The sequence below is a fragment of the Zalophus californianus genome, chromosome 8 (assembly GCF_009762305.2).
Source record: "Zalophus californianus isolate mZalCal1 chromosome 8, mZalCal1.pri.v2, whole genome shotgun sequence".
NCBI lineage: Eukaryota > Metazoa > Chordata > Mammalia > Carnivora > Otariidae > Zalophus > Zalophus californianus.
The window spans coordinates 53,891,301-53,909,406 of record NC_045602.1 but is presented as its reverse complement, the minus strand read 5'-3'; the positions used below and the strand labels follow the sequence as shown (position 1 = coordinate 53,909,406).

The 18,106-nt window shown below is 38.8% G+C and overlaps 1 protein-coding gene across 1 annotated transcript; it reads right to left on the bottom strand.

Annotated features, from left to right (window-relative positions):
• Positions 1 to 495: 495 nt before the first annotated feature.
• On the bottom strand, positions 496 to 8,303 carry GKN2 (gastrokine 2). Its single transcript, XM_027624214.1, has 6 exons — positions 8,292 to 8,303; positions 6,254 to 6,304; positions 5,673 to 5,810; positions 3,469 to 3,579; positions 2,656 to 2,812; positions 496 to 689 (listed from the first exon to the last, which is right to left on the bottom strand). The coding sequence occupies exons 1-6, from the start codon at positions 8,301 to 8,303 to the stop codon at positions 607 to 609; spliced, it is 552 nt and encodes a 183-aa protein (XP_027480015.1). The 3' UTR covers positions 496 to 606.
• Positions 8,304 to 18,106: the final 9,803 nt, after the last annotated feature.

The window sequence follows — 18,106 nt, the reverse complement described above, 5'->3', positions numbered from 1 at the left end:
CACCTGAGCAGTCAAGTTGTTTGCTACGGGGACACCACACCCCGCCCCCCTCAGCAGGGGCAGGCTACTGCCGGCTCCGCCCAGAATGCGCAGGTGGTGGTTTTTGTTTTATTTTTAGTTAGAATTTATTTTATTACTTTCTTATTCAAGTATAATTAACATACAGTGTTATATTAGCTTCAGGAGTACAACCTAATGATTCAACAATTCTACACATTTCTCGGTGCTCATCACGATAAGGGCCCTCTGAATCCCCTTCGTTTCGTTGGACAGGTGGGCAGCTGGTCTGGTGGAGGCAAGACGTACACTTGCGCCCAGCTGACCACCCTGTGATGACTCAGCTTCATTACGTGGGGAAGTTTCACACCTTATGTACTTTACTTGAAATCCTGGCAAATTCTTTCCTTCTATATGTTGACATCAACATTGTTTGGCTTCCCTTTGTTGTTTACAAAAAAAGCAAACACCCAGAGATCTGTAGATACAGGATTTATGTTTTACCCCTGAGTCTCAACATTAGTTGGGGCTTTGGAAAGAACTTAATTTGGCTGCTGAGTGGAAACCAAGGGTGTGCGTCTTGGAAAAGACGAGGCCAGTGGGTGATGCTTAAGCGCCAACACCCGAGCAGATGGAGATTCCAAAGATGCCCAGGAATCCGGTCCTTGAGCAGACGTCAGTACGGACGTTATCTGAAAAGGGGACAAATTTGTGAAGAAGGAGCATTGAGAAATACATTATTAGAATGCAACAAACCCATGCCTTTTGGTTAATGTCTTGACTAGGGGTTGTACATGTAATTCTATGTTACCCAAGTTTTTAGCTATCCTTGTATTACGAAGGGTGATAACATGTTAGCTTAAATAAGACTGACAACTCCTAGGGGCGCCTGGGTGGTTCAGTTGGTTAAGCATCTGCCTTTGGCTCAGGTCATGATCTTGGGGTCCTGGAATGGAGCCCTCCCTTACCTTGGGCTCCCTGCTCAGTGGGGAGTCTGCTTTACCCTCTCCCTCCCCCCCTTGTATGCTCTCTCTCTCAAATAAATAAAATTAAAAAGAAAAAAGACTGACAACTTCTAGAAGTGCTGTCTGATTCTGTTCGATTGATGCTCTGACATTCTGCATTGGTGACCTGCCTGTGTGCTTTTTTTTTTTAAATTTAATTTTATTATGTTATGTTAGTCACCATACATCATTAGGTTTTTTTGTTTTTTTAATTTTATTTTATTATGTTATGTTAATCACCATACATCATTAGTTTTTGATATAGTGTTCCCTGATTCATTGTTTGCATATAACACCCAGTGCTCCATGCAGAGCGTACCCTCCTTAATACCTGTGACTGGGCTAACCCATCCCCTCACCCCCCTCCCCTCTAGAACCCTCAGTTTGTTTCTCAGAGTCCATAGTCTCTCATGGTTTGTCTCCTCCTCCGATTTCCCCCCCTTCATTTCTCCCTTCCTACTATCTTCTTTTTTGTTTTACCATATACTGTATTATTTGTTTCAGAGGTACAGGTCTGTGACTGAACAGTCTTACACAATTCACAGCACTCACCATAGCACATACCCTCCCCAATGTCTATCACCCAGCCACCCCATCCCTCCCACCCCCCACCACTCCAGCAACACTCAGATTGTTTCCTGAGATTAAGAACTCCTCATATCAGTGAGGTCATATGATACATGTCTTTCTCTGATTGACTTTTTTCACTTAGCATGATACCCTCCAGTTCCATCCACGTCATTGCAAACGGCAAGATTTCGGTTTTTTTGATGGCTGCATAATGTGCTTTTATTCGTAAGTACTAATGACCCTACTAAAAGAAAAATATCTTAAATATTTTTTTCTAGACAGTAACAGTGTGATAAATGCTCATTATTTTCTCTTGTATCTTACCTTCCACTACTCTGGGGGAATTTATCTTGTTGCATTCGCCATCTGTGGCCTGGCCCCTCTTTCCCTCTGGCCACTCTCCCATGTTTGGAAATTTTGTATAAAAATACCAGTAATGACTGCAGTGATATATGTTAGCTGGATGACTCAGGACTTTATTCCCTGCGGATCAGTGCACTTTGCTTGCTCTTCCTTAGACTCATTCTATCCTAGATTCTGAAAATAGTTTTTAAAACTTTCTGGAAGAATAATTGACAAATGGATTTGCATATATTTCAAGTGTACACTGTGATGATTTGATATACATACACGTTGTAGAACGATTACCAAGATCAAGAGAACACATCCATAAACTCACGCACTTAACATGGGTAATTCTTTTGTGTGTGTGCATGGTAAGAATGCTTAGGATCTCCTCTCAACAACTTTCAAGTATACAATACTGTATTATTAGCACCCGTCAGCACAAGGAACAGTAGGAAATCCAATCGTTTTTCCTTGGCACCCAGGACATCCTAAAATTTCATCCTCCGTGTTAACCCATCAACTTCTCCACCAGACTTAACAGCAGAGTTTCACTCATTTCTGTATCTCCCTCACGTTTAGCATGATTTCCACCCATGGTAGATATTTAGTTCCCGAAGTTAACTGAAATGAGTCGTGTTTCATGTCTACCTGTATTTTGCACAACCCCAAGCAGAGTGTCCCACACAGGGGAGCTTTCAGAAGACATTTGGTGAAGGAATAATTTCCTGGTACTCACTTATCTTGTCAACCACTTCCCCCTTGTACAGGGGAACATGACTGCAGAGCTGCCTGATGGGTGAGCCGAACAGGAACCAGTCTATGTGCACGATCAGAGACTGCAGTGGGTTGTACTTGACCCAGAAGTATTTGTCAGAGTACATGTTCTTCATAGCCTAGAGCAGTAGAAGAGAGGGGCATAGGATAAAGTAGACTGACATAACTTGATGTCCCTTATCCTAAACTGCTTTTTCTTTTTCATATTATTAAGCAGAAGGCCGTCAGGAATCTCAAGACACCATCTCCTTCTGAGCACTTGGTCTGCAGGGAAGCCTCGTTATTACCAATGTTATTTCACTGCTGGTAACAGTGAAACCCAGGGAGGGTGAATCCCATGGCAGAGGCGGCACAGATGGGAAGTTACAGGGGGAGAATGAAACACCCGGTTCCAAGCCTCATGCAGGGTTTGTTTATTCTCCCTAGCCCATATTGTTTCTTTGCACCTTTGTGTTGTGGACTATTATAACTTCGCTCATTTTTCTGCCAGTCACTATTTCCGAGAGCCCTGCTTCTCAGTCCTTTCCAGAAAAACAGTGGAATTTATTATAAGTTCTTGGGTTGGGGGCTAAACGGTAGAAATCAAGCGAAGCGATGTACTCATGTACTCCTGTCCCAAAAACAATAAAGGAGAAAACACTTTAACAGGTAGAGAGTACATATCCACGGTAAGATAGAATATTATGGTCTTCCCCCTTACCCTCTTCTTTCCTCTGTAGGCACCAGTTTTCCTGGGCAAAGGAACAGGGAATGGGAAAGGGTACTGCAGAATCACCTGTTTCTCATAGATGTATCGTTTTAGTTCGTCCAGAGCGGGGATGGCCTTATGGTCCATCTTCAGGATGTAGCAGGCTCTTCGGGAGAGCACCCGGGAAGCGATGTAGCCCTGAGGCAGCAAGAGCACAGTTACTGGCCTGCCTGGCTCCCCGGGTTCAGAACTGGTAAGGAGAACATTTGAGCCTTGAGGAAAGCCTTGAGCACGCACAGAGAGTGCATGTGACCGCTTTTCAATTCGCCATCCCTTCTATCCATTCGCCTTCTTTTACATCACAGTTTTACTTTTGCTTTGTTGTTTCCATCTCTAAAGTTGTACAAACCCATGACTTGTGCCACACTTTTCATGTTTTGCAATCAGGGCCTGTAGTGTGGGGTTTGAACAAGTAAGAAGCAGCAGCTGTTGGTCTCTTTCTATTGGTTTCGTTCTGCCTTTTCCTCAATTTGGGGTAAATACAATATTCTCTAGAACTGTGCTTTCCAATATGTTCATCACTAGCCACATGTGCTATTTAAATTTAAATTCATATTAAGTAAAATTTAAAACGCACTTCCTCTGTCACACAATTCACGTGCTCAGTAGCCACAAGCGGCCAGTAGCTTCTCTGTTGGAAAATACAGATAGAGAGCATTTCCACCATTGTAGAGATTTCGAGTGGACAGGGCTGTTTGGGAAACTGTCCTTCACATCCTACACTCATCCTCACCGCCAACACCCACACACACGTTTCATCGACTCTTCTCTCCTTTACCATCCTCTCTCCATCCTTGCTCCACCTCAAACCCAACCTGGCTGGACGGCGCTGGGTTGGAGGAAGGTGGGATCGAAACAGCAATGGTGGGTGAGGCCCATGGAACCGGACGGAACGGGAGGCCACCTAACCTTCATCCCGAATGGAATTTTCTCTACAGAGTTCCAAATAATTATACAGTCTGTGAGGCTGTATGTCATACAAACCCTCTTCTAGTTCCTATTTTTCAAATCTCACAAATTGCCAGTTCCTAAAATTCAGAAATAGCCTGAGGTAAAGCCTGATGGCAGTGGAAGGGGCTTAAACCAAGTCCTCACCACTCTGGGTTTTTTTTAAAGACACTTGGGGGATTTCTCTGAAATCTGCTTTAAAAAACAATTTCAGTACCACTTCCTTTAAAACTGTATCTTTCAAAGATTCTCTGCTTTTAAACCTGTCAGAACTCCCCATGCCGATGGGGAGGAGGCATGTGAGGAGGTCCCTACAAGAAAAGGAGATGGAAAGCGTGTTCAAATGTCCAGTGAGATGGACTACAACCTACTTATATGCACAGTGCATGGCTCTGTCCCACAGTAAAAGCAGGCTCCTAATCAGGTGGAACAAATGGAAAACAAATAAATAAATGGATAAAGGACCAAATGACTTTTCTGAGCAGGTTTCTGAGACTTATTGTTAATACCAGTAACTGAAACTTGGAAATAGTTTGGACTTTTGGGTTAACATACTTTCCTTCTTCCAGAAGAAGTATGATTTACTGCATATCCTACTTACATAGTTAAATGGGTATACTTGTTCTGGATTTCTGCTATTCTGTGATTGTTTATTCCACAATTGCTCTTTTTCTGCATGAGTTTTTGTATTAGAAGCCCTAATTCATTCATTTACTCATTCAGCAAATATTTTTGAGAGCCTGTGTGCCAGGCCATGTTCTGGTTTGGGTCTGCTCTTCTAGACACTTCCTGAGCCTGTAGTGAGACAATTATCATGATGCTTCCAGTTGCCACCTGAAACGGTCAAGCAGATGTGTATGTTTCCTGTCACATTTTTTTTTTTTTTTAGGAATGGTTTTATTTGGGGAAGCCTGGGTGGCTTAGTCGGTTAAGTATCCGACTCTTGCTTTCAGCTCGGGTCATGATCTCAGGGTCATGAGATCAAGCCCCCAGTCGGCCTCTGAGCTCAGCGGGGAGTCTGCTTGAGATTCTCTCTCTCCCTCTCCCTTTTCCCCTCCCCCTGCTCAAGTGCACATACGCTCTCTTTCTCCCTTAAATAAATAAATAAATAAATAAATAAATAAATAAATAAATAGAATCTTTTAAAAAGGAAAAACGAAAGTAAGGAAATTCTGAAAGAATTGCAAGGATAGTTCTTAGAATTCAAATGCATAGTAAATGGCTGCCCCTTCACCCTTTACAAGCCCAGTCTTGAAGAATATAAAAATTCCCTTTCTGCTTACATGTTTATAGTCAAAAATCGTGGTAGAAGAGCATGATCCTGCATGGATGTTAACGATGGCGATATTCTTTTGATTGTCAATTGTCACTGTCTCCTGAAGATTGCCACCATTGTTGTTTGGGCTGATGATGTTATAAACCTAGATTAACAACAAAGACATAATGTTTTTCCATAAGTCATATGTACTGGAAAAGCAACCCTCCTGACAAAATAAAGCCCTCCACTTGCTATGAACAAGAGACTGAAGTCTGAAACCTCACTGGCATCCCAGACCGAAAACCCAGGCTAAAGTAAGAACGTGAAGCTCTTCTTCATGGTTTACTGTATTACATATGGCAGAACCAATGACATCACAGGAGAAATGAAATTGACCACATTTTAAAGCAATGGGCTGCATTTTTTGAGGCATTACATTTGGAAAGAAAGAACCAACCTTATCATTTCCATTATTGGTTATTTCTGGGATTCCATCCCCAAATAGGGCATATGGGCTCTCTACGGTCCTCCAGATAGATGTTCCTGTATCTTCCTTTTCTCCTCCCAGTAACTCTAAGGTATAAAGTCCATAGCGAACCAACTTACCTCGTATCCATGAGATTGTGGCCCAAAGATGACCAGCACCAGAAATACCACCTGAAAAACAGACCAGTTGCATCTATTCTCTTTAGGGCAGTCTTTGAGAGAGGGCACTTAAGGAGGCATTGAACAGGACAAGTACAAGTATCTCAGAAAATATATACCTGGAGATACAGGAGGGTGGTCATGGGTGGTCAACAGTGCATTTCCGAGATGTGAAACACACTTTCCCTCATTTGACAGGTATTTATTGACTTTATGCTATTTATCAGACACCAGGTTCTACCTTTATGCCCCATTCCCAACCCTTCCCAACATCATAATCTTCTAGGCAGCATGTGTTCTTATGCCAGAAACAACTTGGAGCAGGTGAACTGTGAGGAAGAACTCATTTTACTATGAGAACACCCTGGTGTGACTCACAGTGGATTTGGATTACAGGACTGAAGTTGTGTTTTATGGTTTAAAAAAAAAAAATGTACTTAATTCTTTGAGAAGGTAAAACAGATTTAAAATGGATTCATGGGTGATGGAAAGACAATGGATCCCCAAGGGAAACTATGAAAATAGGATGCTTGGAGGCATGGCTCACTTTCGAGGCTGACATCGAGGAAAGCCTCTATATTCTCCTTAGTGATGCCGTCAGACAAATGACAGGCTGACGGGCCATGAGGCTGACGGTGATGCAGTTCTGCCATTTTGCTGCAGTTGTGTGAAGAGTCTTATCCAACAGTTTTGTGTTGATCCCAGTTTTGTGTTCTCTTTTCTGAACACCACCGTGTATGGCACTGTCATTGCAAACCGCTCATGGAGGGAGTCTGCAGGAAGGCAGATATTTTTAAGACCTGCCAGGAGGATTTTTCGACTTTCCTAACAATCACCAATAACATTTCTCTTCTGATGACTGGGGGTGGAGTGTCTGACAAAGACCCGTTTGCGATCTCCAACCTGCCTACTTGCCCAGCCACAGGCCTTCTCTGACTCCAGGCCAGCTCTTGTAACCTCTGACGCTCCTCTCTATTCTATTTAATGGTTCTAATACAGAGGTTTGAACAGATGGGTGGAGGACTGACTACCATAGTGATATAATTAGAGAGAGCTCAGGAATTGTCCCTGGCCCCCAAATAACCACCCACCCAACACCATGAGTAATACACCCAGGTTACACGTTTATGTTTCAGCAACAGTTCTCCTCTTGGAAAATCCAGAGACCCCTCGGAGATGGAACTCTTTAAGCCGACAATCTTGAACACCCGATGGGGAGGAACTTATTGTTTTGTTTTCTCCCTCAACAGCTAAATGAGAATTAAGGATAGATCACTGGGGGAAGGAGTTCCATTCTGGGTCAAAATATAGACCTCTGTTCATGGCGCACTGCAATGGGGAGCCATGGGAGACTGGGATCAGGCCTGGGATCGGCAGGAAGAGGGCTGGCATGGCAAGAATGCTGGGCCGTGACTGCTCCTGCCAGTGGGGCCGGAGATGGGTACAGTTCAAGTCTACAACTCATATTTGCCGGCATGGGAAAATTGCATTCCTCTGTGCCTCCGTCTCCTCACCTGTAGGATGGGGGTAATACTACTCAGCTCAGAGTTGTTGAAGTGAATAAATCAAAGTATTTATGTTTAGTATAGAATCTCATATGCACTTAGAAAATGACAGCTGCTATTACCTTTTTCAAAAAATTGCCCCTTCTCTTTTAAACAGTAAATGCAGTTGTCCCAAAATGCCTGCATTCCTTCCCAAGCTCATAATAATAAGGAATTATTATTAAAAATTCTCCAAATTAAAATTCTCTAGATATTTCCAAAATGTTTTCTTTGCATTTCTTAGCAAATGTCTCAGAAAATAGACAATGGACCAGTAAATATCCGACTTCATGTTTAATGCTATCCTTGCCAAAGACATTATTTAATTCAAGCACACAAGCTTAGAAGCATGCACAGTGTTCATCTAAGAGTTCTGAAATCCAAGGCATACTGGATTTGAACATTCCTCGCAAGAACCACCACAAGAGTATAAAGAAGCATAAACAAATACTCACAAGGATTTTCATTTTGCCTGCTGGGAAGAAGGTGCTAGAGCAAGTGAGGCTGCCAATGCAACTTCTACCCTTTATATTAGCTTTAAGGTGTGGAAATCTCTTTCCAGAACAATTACATTGGAAAAGATTATGTCCATATCTCTGACAAACCCCAGCAAACTCCTTTATCAGGATTGAGACCCAGTCACATAACCTGATATCAGTAAAGTCCGTCAGTCAGTAATAAAAAGCTACCACTTGGTCACTCAGTAAATATTCCTTGCTTATCTGTGCTATGCTGCAGTTAAGATGTCAACTTCCACCCTTTAAAAATATGCTCATTCTACACCAGCATCTTATAGACAAACAGGGACATAGTCCTACTATCTGTCCCTGATAGTAAAGTCCTCCCTTCAGACCTGAATTGGGTCTTCAGTGTCTTTTTATGTCTGCCCTGCATTTTGAATTCTTCCACCCAAAGGATGGACATAAGACTAGAGGGGAACACAGTGACTGGGGGACACCTATGACTTTCTTTCCTCTCCCTGTTAAAGTTGCTCCCAATTTCCGGAGATTCATGAGGAACAAGGTCCAGAGAGCACTCTGCCCAATTACCGGGGTTAACCGAATGTTTACACTAAGCAGTGCCCCAAACTCTGTAAAAACTATGAGTTATACAACTCTAGTTATCCTGAAGTGCTTTGAAAATTTCTCAGATTAAAAAAAATAGGATAAAGTTGAATTTGTGTAATTTCTATAATACCACACTCAAAAATGCTTGGCTAGTGTTACGGTGGGATCATTAATTCAGAAGGCAGGGAAATAGAAAAATAAACAGTACCTGTCAATGGCAAAATTGTTAACCATTGAGAATCGCAATGGTAAACACAGAAGGAACATAAGTGATGTCCTTGTTCTACAGTCGGAATGACTTCCTAACCAGCAGCTTAAAAATGGCTCTTTTAAAAAGCAGACATTGGGCAATTTGGGGGTTACCTAGTTTACTGGAATTCCCCTACCCTGGCTGGTCAGCTGTGGTGGATGGAAAATGTGCTGCTTTATTAAGTCTTTTTGAGATACTGGCAGCAAGAAGAATTACAGTTTTGTAACATGTCCGCAAATATTCTCCCATATCCGGCTCCCAAGACCCCAGAAAGCAAGCCACCTCCCATACCTGCAGACATGAGAGCAGACAGAGCTATTACACCCTTTATATTTCTTCCTATTGTTGTCTTTGTATTGATAAAAATTTTACATTTTCTTTCTTTCCCTTCTATTTCTGGGACATTTTGACTTTTTTATTATTTAGTTCTAACTTTGAGATTTTAGCATGCATCCTTAATTATTCACATCACCTACAAACCCAAAAGGCGTCCTGTATTTTGAATTCAACAGAAACAAAGAATTCCGTCATCTTGGACTCATTACTGAGCATCTTTTCCAGTCCCGTATTGTTACATTTGGGCAGCGCTTTACTTTCACCTTTAAAAAATAGCACAAAGGGGCGTCTGGGTGGCTCAGTCGTCTGCCTTTGGCTCAGGTCATGGTCCCAGGGTCCTGGGATCGAGCCCCACATCAGGCTCCCTGCTCCACGGGAAGCCTGCTTCTCCCTCTCCCACTCACCCTGCTTGTGTTCCCTCTCTCACTCTCTCTCTCTCTCTCTTCAAAAAATAAATAAAAAATCTTAAAAAAATAGCACAAAAATAGTCAAGTTTACCATCGAAAGATCATTAAATTTGTTCAAATATTGTATCAGTTTTGGGGCTAATTCTTATTTTTTATATCCTGAAAACTATTTTCTTTTGGCTTAAGTATATCTTTTATGGTTCTTTTATTGGGAGCCACTGGGTATTAATTTCTTCTTATGTTTGGAACTGTCTTTATTTTCTCCTTACTTTGGAATAGGAGTTATAGATTGACAGGTATTTTCCTTCTAGCATCTTTTTAAAGATTTTATTTATTTATTTGAGAGAGAGAGAGAGAATGAGAGATAGAAAACACGAGAGGGAAGAGGGTCAGAGGGTCAGAGGGTCAGAGGGTCAGAGGGTCAGAGGGAGAAGCAGACTCCCTGCTGAGCAGGAAGCCCAATGTGGGACTCGATCCCGGGACTCCGGGATCATGACCTGAGCCGAAGGCTCAGGCTTAACCAACTGAGCCACCCAGGCACCCCTCCTTCTAGCATTTTAAAGATGCTACCCCACTGCCTTCTTGCGTCCACTGTTGCAGAGGTGAAACCTCCTCTCAGCACAGTTACAATGTTTTTGATTTGTTCTTTTCCACAGTAATATGCTGTTTTATATATATATATTTCTGCTATTTTATCTCATAATTTCTTCTTTTTTACAAATGTAATACCTTCATTTACATCTTAAACACATCTTTAGTCTACATCTGAAACTAATAATGCACTATATGTTAATTAATTGAATGTGAATTTTTTTTAAAAAAGCACATCCTTAGTTAATGTCTTTTTCTTGCTATTTTCTTGTTCAAACCAAATAGTAAATCCATTCCCAACTATTTATTTGGTAAGTTACATAAGTTGGAACACATTTTAACTCACACTTTCTTTACTATGATCTTATCTTTTTTTTATGACTCTTGCCATTTTTTATTATGGTGCAGTCAGTGAATTCATCACCGTGTCATTTATTGCCATACACAAGAAAGGGCTCAAAAACTGCTCTTAGGGGGAGAAGAAAGATTCTATTCTAAATGGTCCTGGGATGAAGCTATAGTTATTTGGGCAAGCTAACATAGATCCTACCATAAGAAAAATTAATTCTAAATAATTTTTAAATACATATAAACATTGTATATGATGTAAAAGAAACCCTCCCCCCCAAAAAAAACAAAACAAAACAAAAAAAAAGGAAAAAGGAAAAAACTGGAAGAAAATACAGGTAAACTTTGATCCAATATTTGCAATGCAAAAGATTTTCTAAGCCTAAAAGCATTGGAATAAATCACAAGAAAAAAGATGTGCAAGCCTTACTGAGTAATATATAAAGGATCATTAGTTGTTAAAAAAGAGTAACGGCACATTTAAAACTCAGGAAAAATACTTTGAACACATACGAGAAACAAAGAGGAATATTGTCTTTGTTTTGGGGGGAATGAATAAACTTTCTTATTTTTATTATGAATAAACAGACAAGTGTGCATTAAAAATCTCCAAAAAGTAATATTTTCAACTAACAAAAAGTTTTTACAAATTCACAGGAGAGTAGGGAACACATACAATGGTTTTTAATGGGCAAAGAACCTGATTACAGGAAGAAGGGGCACTACCAGGAGATTGTGCGACATTGAAGCTCCGAAAACATCCTGCTTGGATTTGAATTTCGAATTCTCTAATTTCTCACCATGTGCCTCAAAATCCTCATGAGGAAAGAAAGGAGAACAAAATGCCTCCTTAGAGCACCCCTGTGAACATGGATGAGCTCATATACACAACATATTTACAATAGTCGCTGGCTCAGAGTAAGCTTGCAAAAAAATTTACCTAATATTATTACACTATTTATTATAAATAAAGCATGTTCAAACTTATAAGTTATTAAAAATTGCAAATTCAAGCAGCTTTATTAAATTAAATATATATGGAACAAAGATAGCTGGAAAATCCCTAATTATCTAAATAACATTTTTAAAAACCACTTTTAAGTAAATCATGGGTTAAAGAGGTGGTCAGTCACAAGGAACTTAGAAAGTATTTTGAACTTAAGGAAGTGAAAATGCAACTTGTCAGAATTTGTGGGATGCAGCTTAAAGAGAAAACTGTAGCATTGAATACTCATACTAGAAAAAAGAAGGGCCAAAAAAAAAGGGCCTCAAATAAATGATTGAAGTATTCACCTTAAGAAACCTGAAAACAAATATCAAATTAAACCTAGAGCAAGCACAAAACAAGAAATAATAAAGATAAGAGCAGAAATAAATGAAATTGAATATAGAGAAACAAGGAAAAAATCAATGAAAAATGCCAATGGTTTATTTAAATGATCAATCGATAAATTTCTAGTCAGACTGTTCAAGGAAAAAAAAGGCATGAATTATTAATACCACTGGTAAAGAGGGAACATCAATACATCGCTGCTGATTTTAGATCCATTAAAAGGATAATGAGGAAATATTCCAAACAACTTTATGTCCAAAAATTCAACATTCTAAATGAAATAGACAAAATTCTTGAAAAACACAAACTACCAAAATTTACTCAAGAAGAAATAAATATCTGGAGTGGGCCTATATCAATCAAAGAAATTGAATTTGTAGTTAAAAACTTTCCCACAAAGAAAATTCCAGGACCTGGGAGCCTGGGTGGCTCAGTCGGTTAAGCGACTGCCTTCAGCTCAGGTCATGATCCTGGAGTCCCGGGATTGAGTCCCACATCGGGCTCCCTGCTTGGCGGGGAGTCTGCTTCTCCCTCTGACCTTCCCCCCCTCATGTGCTCTCTCTCTCTCTCTCATTCTCAGTCTCTCAAAATAAATAAATAAATCTTAAAAAAAAAAAAAAAATTCCAGGACCTGATAGTGTCACAGGCAAATTCTACCATTTAAGGAAGAAATAATATCAATTCTACACAAATTCTACCAGAAAATAGGAGAGGAAAAAACACCTCCAAACTCATCCTATGAGGCCAGTATTATCCTAATACCAAAAATAGACAAAGATATTATGAAAAAAGAAGCTATAGACCAAAATCCCTTATAAATGTAGATGGAAAAAAATCTCCAAAAATACTCGCATATTGAATACAGCAATATATAAAAATAATAATACATCATAATTGAAAGAAGTTTTTCCTGTGAATTCAAACTTCATTTAACATTTTCAAATCGATCAATGTAATTCAATATATTGAATATAAAAATAAAAAGCCATATTGAAAGAACCCAGATGTCCATCAACAGATGAATGGATAAAGAAGATGTTGTGCATTTTTATACAATGGAATATTATTCAGCCATCAAAAAGAAAGAAATCTTGCCATTTGCAATGAAGTGGATGGAGCTAGAGTGTATTATGCTAAGTGAAATAAGTCAGTCAGAGAAAGACAAATACATGATTTCACTCATATGTGGAATTTAAGAAGCAAAACAGATGAACACAGGGGAAGTAAGGAAAAATAAAATAAGATGAAAACAGAGAGGGAGACAAACCATAAGAGACTTTTAACTATAGGAAACAAACTGAGGGTTGCTGAAGGAGAGGAGAGTGGGGGGGGTGGGTAACTGGGTGATGGGCATTGGGGAGGGGCCTTGATGTACTGAGCTCTGGGAATTGCAGGCAACCGATGAATCACTGAATTCTGACTCGAAAACTAATAATACACTATGTGATAACTAAACTGAATTTAAATTTATAAAATAAGTTTAAAAATAAATAAATAAAAAGCCATATAATCACCTTGACAGAAAATCATTTGGCAAAATCCAATGTACATCAAAGATAACCACTATTAACAAACTAGGAATAAAAAGAAATTTCTTCATCTTGGTAAAGTTCATTTATAAGAAACCTGCAGCTAACATCATACTTAAAGAGTCATAAAAGAAAAATTATTATGGACTTCAGGAAAGCTATTAACTTCTGCTGTTCCAAAAGATACTGTTAAAAACTTGAAAATAAAAACCACAGATTGGGAGAAAATATTTGCCAAAAAACCCCCAAATTTGACAAAGAACTTATATCTAGACTATATAAAGAACTTTCAAATTTAATAATAAGAAAACATACATCCCAATTTTTAAAATAGGCAAAAGATTTCAAAGAGGGTTTACCAAAGAAGATATATAGATAGCAAATAGGTACGTAAAAAGATGCTTAGCCTTATTGGTAATTAGGGAAGTGCAAATTAAAACCACTACACACCTATTAGAACGGCTAAAAATAAACAAGCAAACAAAATTGAACAATCCAAGTGTTGTCAAAGATTTGAAGCAACTAGGAATGCAAGATACTACAACCACTTTGGAAAACCATTTGGAAATTTTTCATAAAGTTAGTGAAATTATCATAAGACCCAGAAATCCCACTTGTAGGTGTTTACCCAAGGGAAGTGAAACTATATGTGCACATTAGAACCTGTAGGTGTATATTTGTAGTAGCTTTATTTGTAATCACCCAATTTAGGAAACAACCCAAATGCTTTCAGTGGGTGACTGGAGAGATACACTGTAATATGTTTATATAATGAAATACTGCTTAACAATAAGAAAGGACCAACCCACTGATACACAACACAGATGAATCTCACATTAAAATAGCAAGAACCAAAAACTACCTACTGTATAATTCCTTTAATATGACTTTTTAAAAAAGATTTTATTTACTTGAGAGAGAAAGAAAGCACAGAGGGAAAGGGAGAAGCAGACTCCCTGCTGAGCAGAGATTCCCAATGCAAGGAATCTGGGATCATGACCTGAGCCGAAGGCAGACACTTAACCAACTGAGCCACCCAGGCGCCCCTATATGATATTTTGGAAAGATAAAACTAAAGGACAGGAAACAGATGAGTGATTGACAGGGTCTGAGAATGAGGGGTAGGATTGTCTATAGTGGGGCATTAAGATGTTTCTGGGAGGTGGTGGTAATGTTCTGTATTGATTTTGCTGGTGGTTTATGACTGCATGCATTTGTTAGAAGTCAGGACTATAGAGTCATAAGGATAAGCTTTGCTGTGTATAAATTCTATTTCAGCTTGATCAGGAAAGTAATATTCATTAAGTATAAAAATATAAGCAACATTTAAAAACAAATTAAAAACTGAGAGATATATTCAACATATATAAGAAACAGATGGTAATATCTTCAACTTATAAAATGTTTTATAAATCTGCAGGGGCAAAACTGAACACATATAATTTTTTTTTTAACGGGCAATGACCTACCTGCTTTGAGGAAGCAAAATAATAGGAGATGGTTGAGAATTGAGACTTCTGATACATCCAGTTTGAATTTCATTTTTTCATACAGTTACTCAAGGTGTGACCTTTGGCAAGTTATTTGACCTCCATGTGCCTCAATATCTTCATCTGTAAATAAAAAGCAATGCAATGGCTCCTCACAAGATTGCTGGGCAGAATAAATGAGGTCATACATATAAAGACTTGGAATAGTATCTGACACAAGTAGGTTCACAATAAGTGTTATCTAAAATTATAGTCACCATTTATGAATAAAACACATTCAATCCCATTAATTATTAAGAGATTGAAAGTCAATAATTTAATAAGATACCATTTATTTCTTTTAATGAACGTAAGTTGAAAAAATTGTCTTATTCTTTTGGTGGGAGTACAAACAATTTTTAAAAACACTTCCAGGAAGGTAATTTATTTATATGTAAAGAACCATAACAATGCTTATTCTTTGGACCAAGTAATTTTACTTTTGCAAATGTATCAAAATGCATAAACAGAAATGTGCACCATATTTCATATACTAAGATGTTCAGTGCAGAATTATTTATATAGATAAATACAAGTAGCATATATGTTTAAAAATAACCCTGCAGCCATTAAAAGTTCTGTTTTAAAGAATATTTAAGGATATTAAAATGTCCATTATACAATGTTAAATGAAAAATTATAAAACTGTGTGTAAGGTATGGTTTTAATTCTATAAAAAATACCACATACTCAACATATGTATGCACATACTAAAAATCAGATTTTTAAAAAGATATGTAACTTCAGGTTTTAGTTCCAACATATAAAGTGGTTAGAAGTTACTGCTCCTATCCTTGCAAGAAATAAGCTGAACAGACTGAAAATCAACAAATTTTACGTGGACCCATCAGAGAATTGAAGTCACAGGGCAAACTGCCATGCCAAAATCTGAAGAGACAGGTGAACACAGAGAATCACAGCTGAAATAAGCTTGTCTGGAGCAGAAGCCACCAGCACCAAACTGGTAGGAACATCTAAGTGCTAATTTTGACAAGTTTCTGGAGTCTGACTGTGGACCAGGGTGAGAAAGAGTGAGAAATTCCTGAAAGCCAAAACTATTTGCGAGTTTTGACTCCAGGAGCCATACCAGGTTCTCATGGTGAAAAGATAAGAAAACTATCTCAGGTCTCTGTCAGGGAGAGAGGAAAAGTAACCATTTTGAAATACGCCAAGAGCATTCTCTGTAACAAAGGCCTGATCTCCAGTAAAAAAGATTTTTCCAAAGACTTGTCTCACGTAGATGGAAAAGGGCTAATACCCAACACCAGCCCCCTCTTGCTTTCTTGTCTCATCTCCTCTAAGGAGGACAAGGAGAAAAAAAAAAAAGGCTAAGAAACACTTGTGAAGGTCACAGCCCAAAGACTCAGGCCCACTAAAAGACTGACATTTAATTATAGAATGCTTCTCTTTTGCAACTTCTTACTATATCATTAATAGGGTTTGAGTTTAATTACAGTTTAATTGAGTTTAATTACAGCTAAAAATAACTACAAGGCACAGACTATTTAAGGAGATTTTAGGGAAACACAAAGGCAACAAGGGGACAAAAACTATGGGACTAGAGAAATTTGAAGCTTCTGACAAGAACAAACTCCAAACAGTAAACAGATCCCAACTCTCACCAGATTAGCATAAAACATCTTGCAGAAAGCTTATTTGCCCCAAATCCTGATACATCATCTCCCACTTTGAACAATCACAAGGCATCCTAAAAGGCAAGAACAAAACAACAGAAAACCAAACAAACAAAACAAAACACAAACAAAAAAACGTAATCCAAAGAGACAAAGCAAGCCTCAGAACCAGACACAGATATGACACAGATTTTGCAATTATCCAACAGGGAATTCACAAGATGTATGATTACTGTGCTAAGGGCTCTCATGAAAAAAGTAGACAACATGATGGAAAATGCAAGCAGAGAGGTGCGAACTCTAAGAAGAAATAAAAAAATGCTAGAAATCAAAAACACTGTAACAGAAATGAAGAATACCTTTGATATGTCCAGTCAATATACCGGACACAGTAGAGGAAAAAAATCCGTGAACTTGAAGATATATCATTGAGAACTTTCCAAACCAAAGCATGAAGAGAAAAAAGAATGAAAAGGTGGGGGAGAATATACAAGAACTGTGGGACATTTTCAAAAACGTAAAATAGGCGTAATAGGAATAGCAGGAGAAGAAAGAGAGAAAGGAGCAGAAGAAATATTTGATGTAATGATGTCCAAGAACTTTGCAAAATTAATGACTGACATCAAACCACAGATCCAACCTCATAGAAGGTACAACAACAAGTAAACTTGGATTTTAGGTGATAATGAGGTGTCAGTATGGGTTCATCAGTTGTAACACATGTATCCCTCTGGTGTTGATGTTGATAAGGGGAGAATCTGTTCATGTGTGCGAACAGGGGGCATAGAGCATATCTCTGTACCTTCTCAATTTTTCTGTGAACCTAAAACTTCTCTTCAAAAAAGTCTATGAAAGAAAACTGTGTTAAAAAAAACAGAACGCAGTGGTGCCTGGGTGGCTCAGTCGTTAAGCGTCTGCCTTCGGCTCAGGTCATGATCCCCAGGGTCCTGGGATGGGACCCCACATCAGGTTCCCTGCTCAGCGGGAAGCCTGCTTCTCCCGGATCTCCCTCTCCCCCTGCTTGTGTTCCTGCTCTCACTGTCTATCTGTCAAAAAAAAAAAAAAAATCTTTTAAAAGAAAAAAACAGAAGGCAAAAAAGAAGAAACAAAAACCAAGTGCAACAAATACAAAATAGTTACAAACCTACCTATCTTTGACTAGTAGTAAAAAATGGTAGATAACAGTCCAACTATATCAATGATCCCTTAAAGGTGAATGATCTAAATATACCAAGTAGAAAACAAA

Coding starts and splice junctions, on each gene's coding strand:
- GKN2 (XM_027624214.1), bottom strand. Junction 2,813..3,468: donor GATACATCTATGAGAAACAG/GTGATTCTGCAG, acceptor CTACTGCTCTAG/GCTATGAAGAACATGTACTC. Junction 690..2,655: donor GGAAGTGGTTGACAAGATAA/GTGAGTACCAGG, acceptor TCCCCTTTTCAG/ATAACGTCCGTACTGACGTC.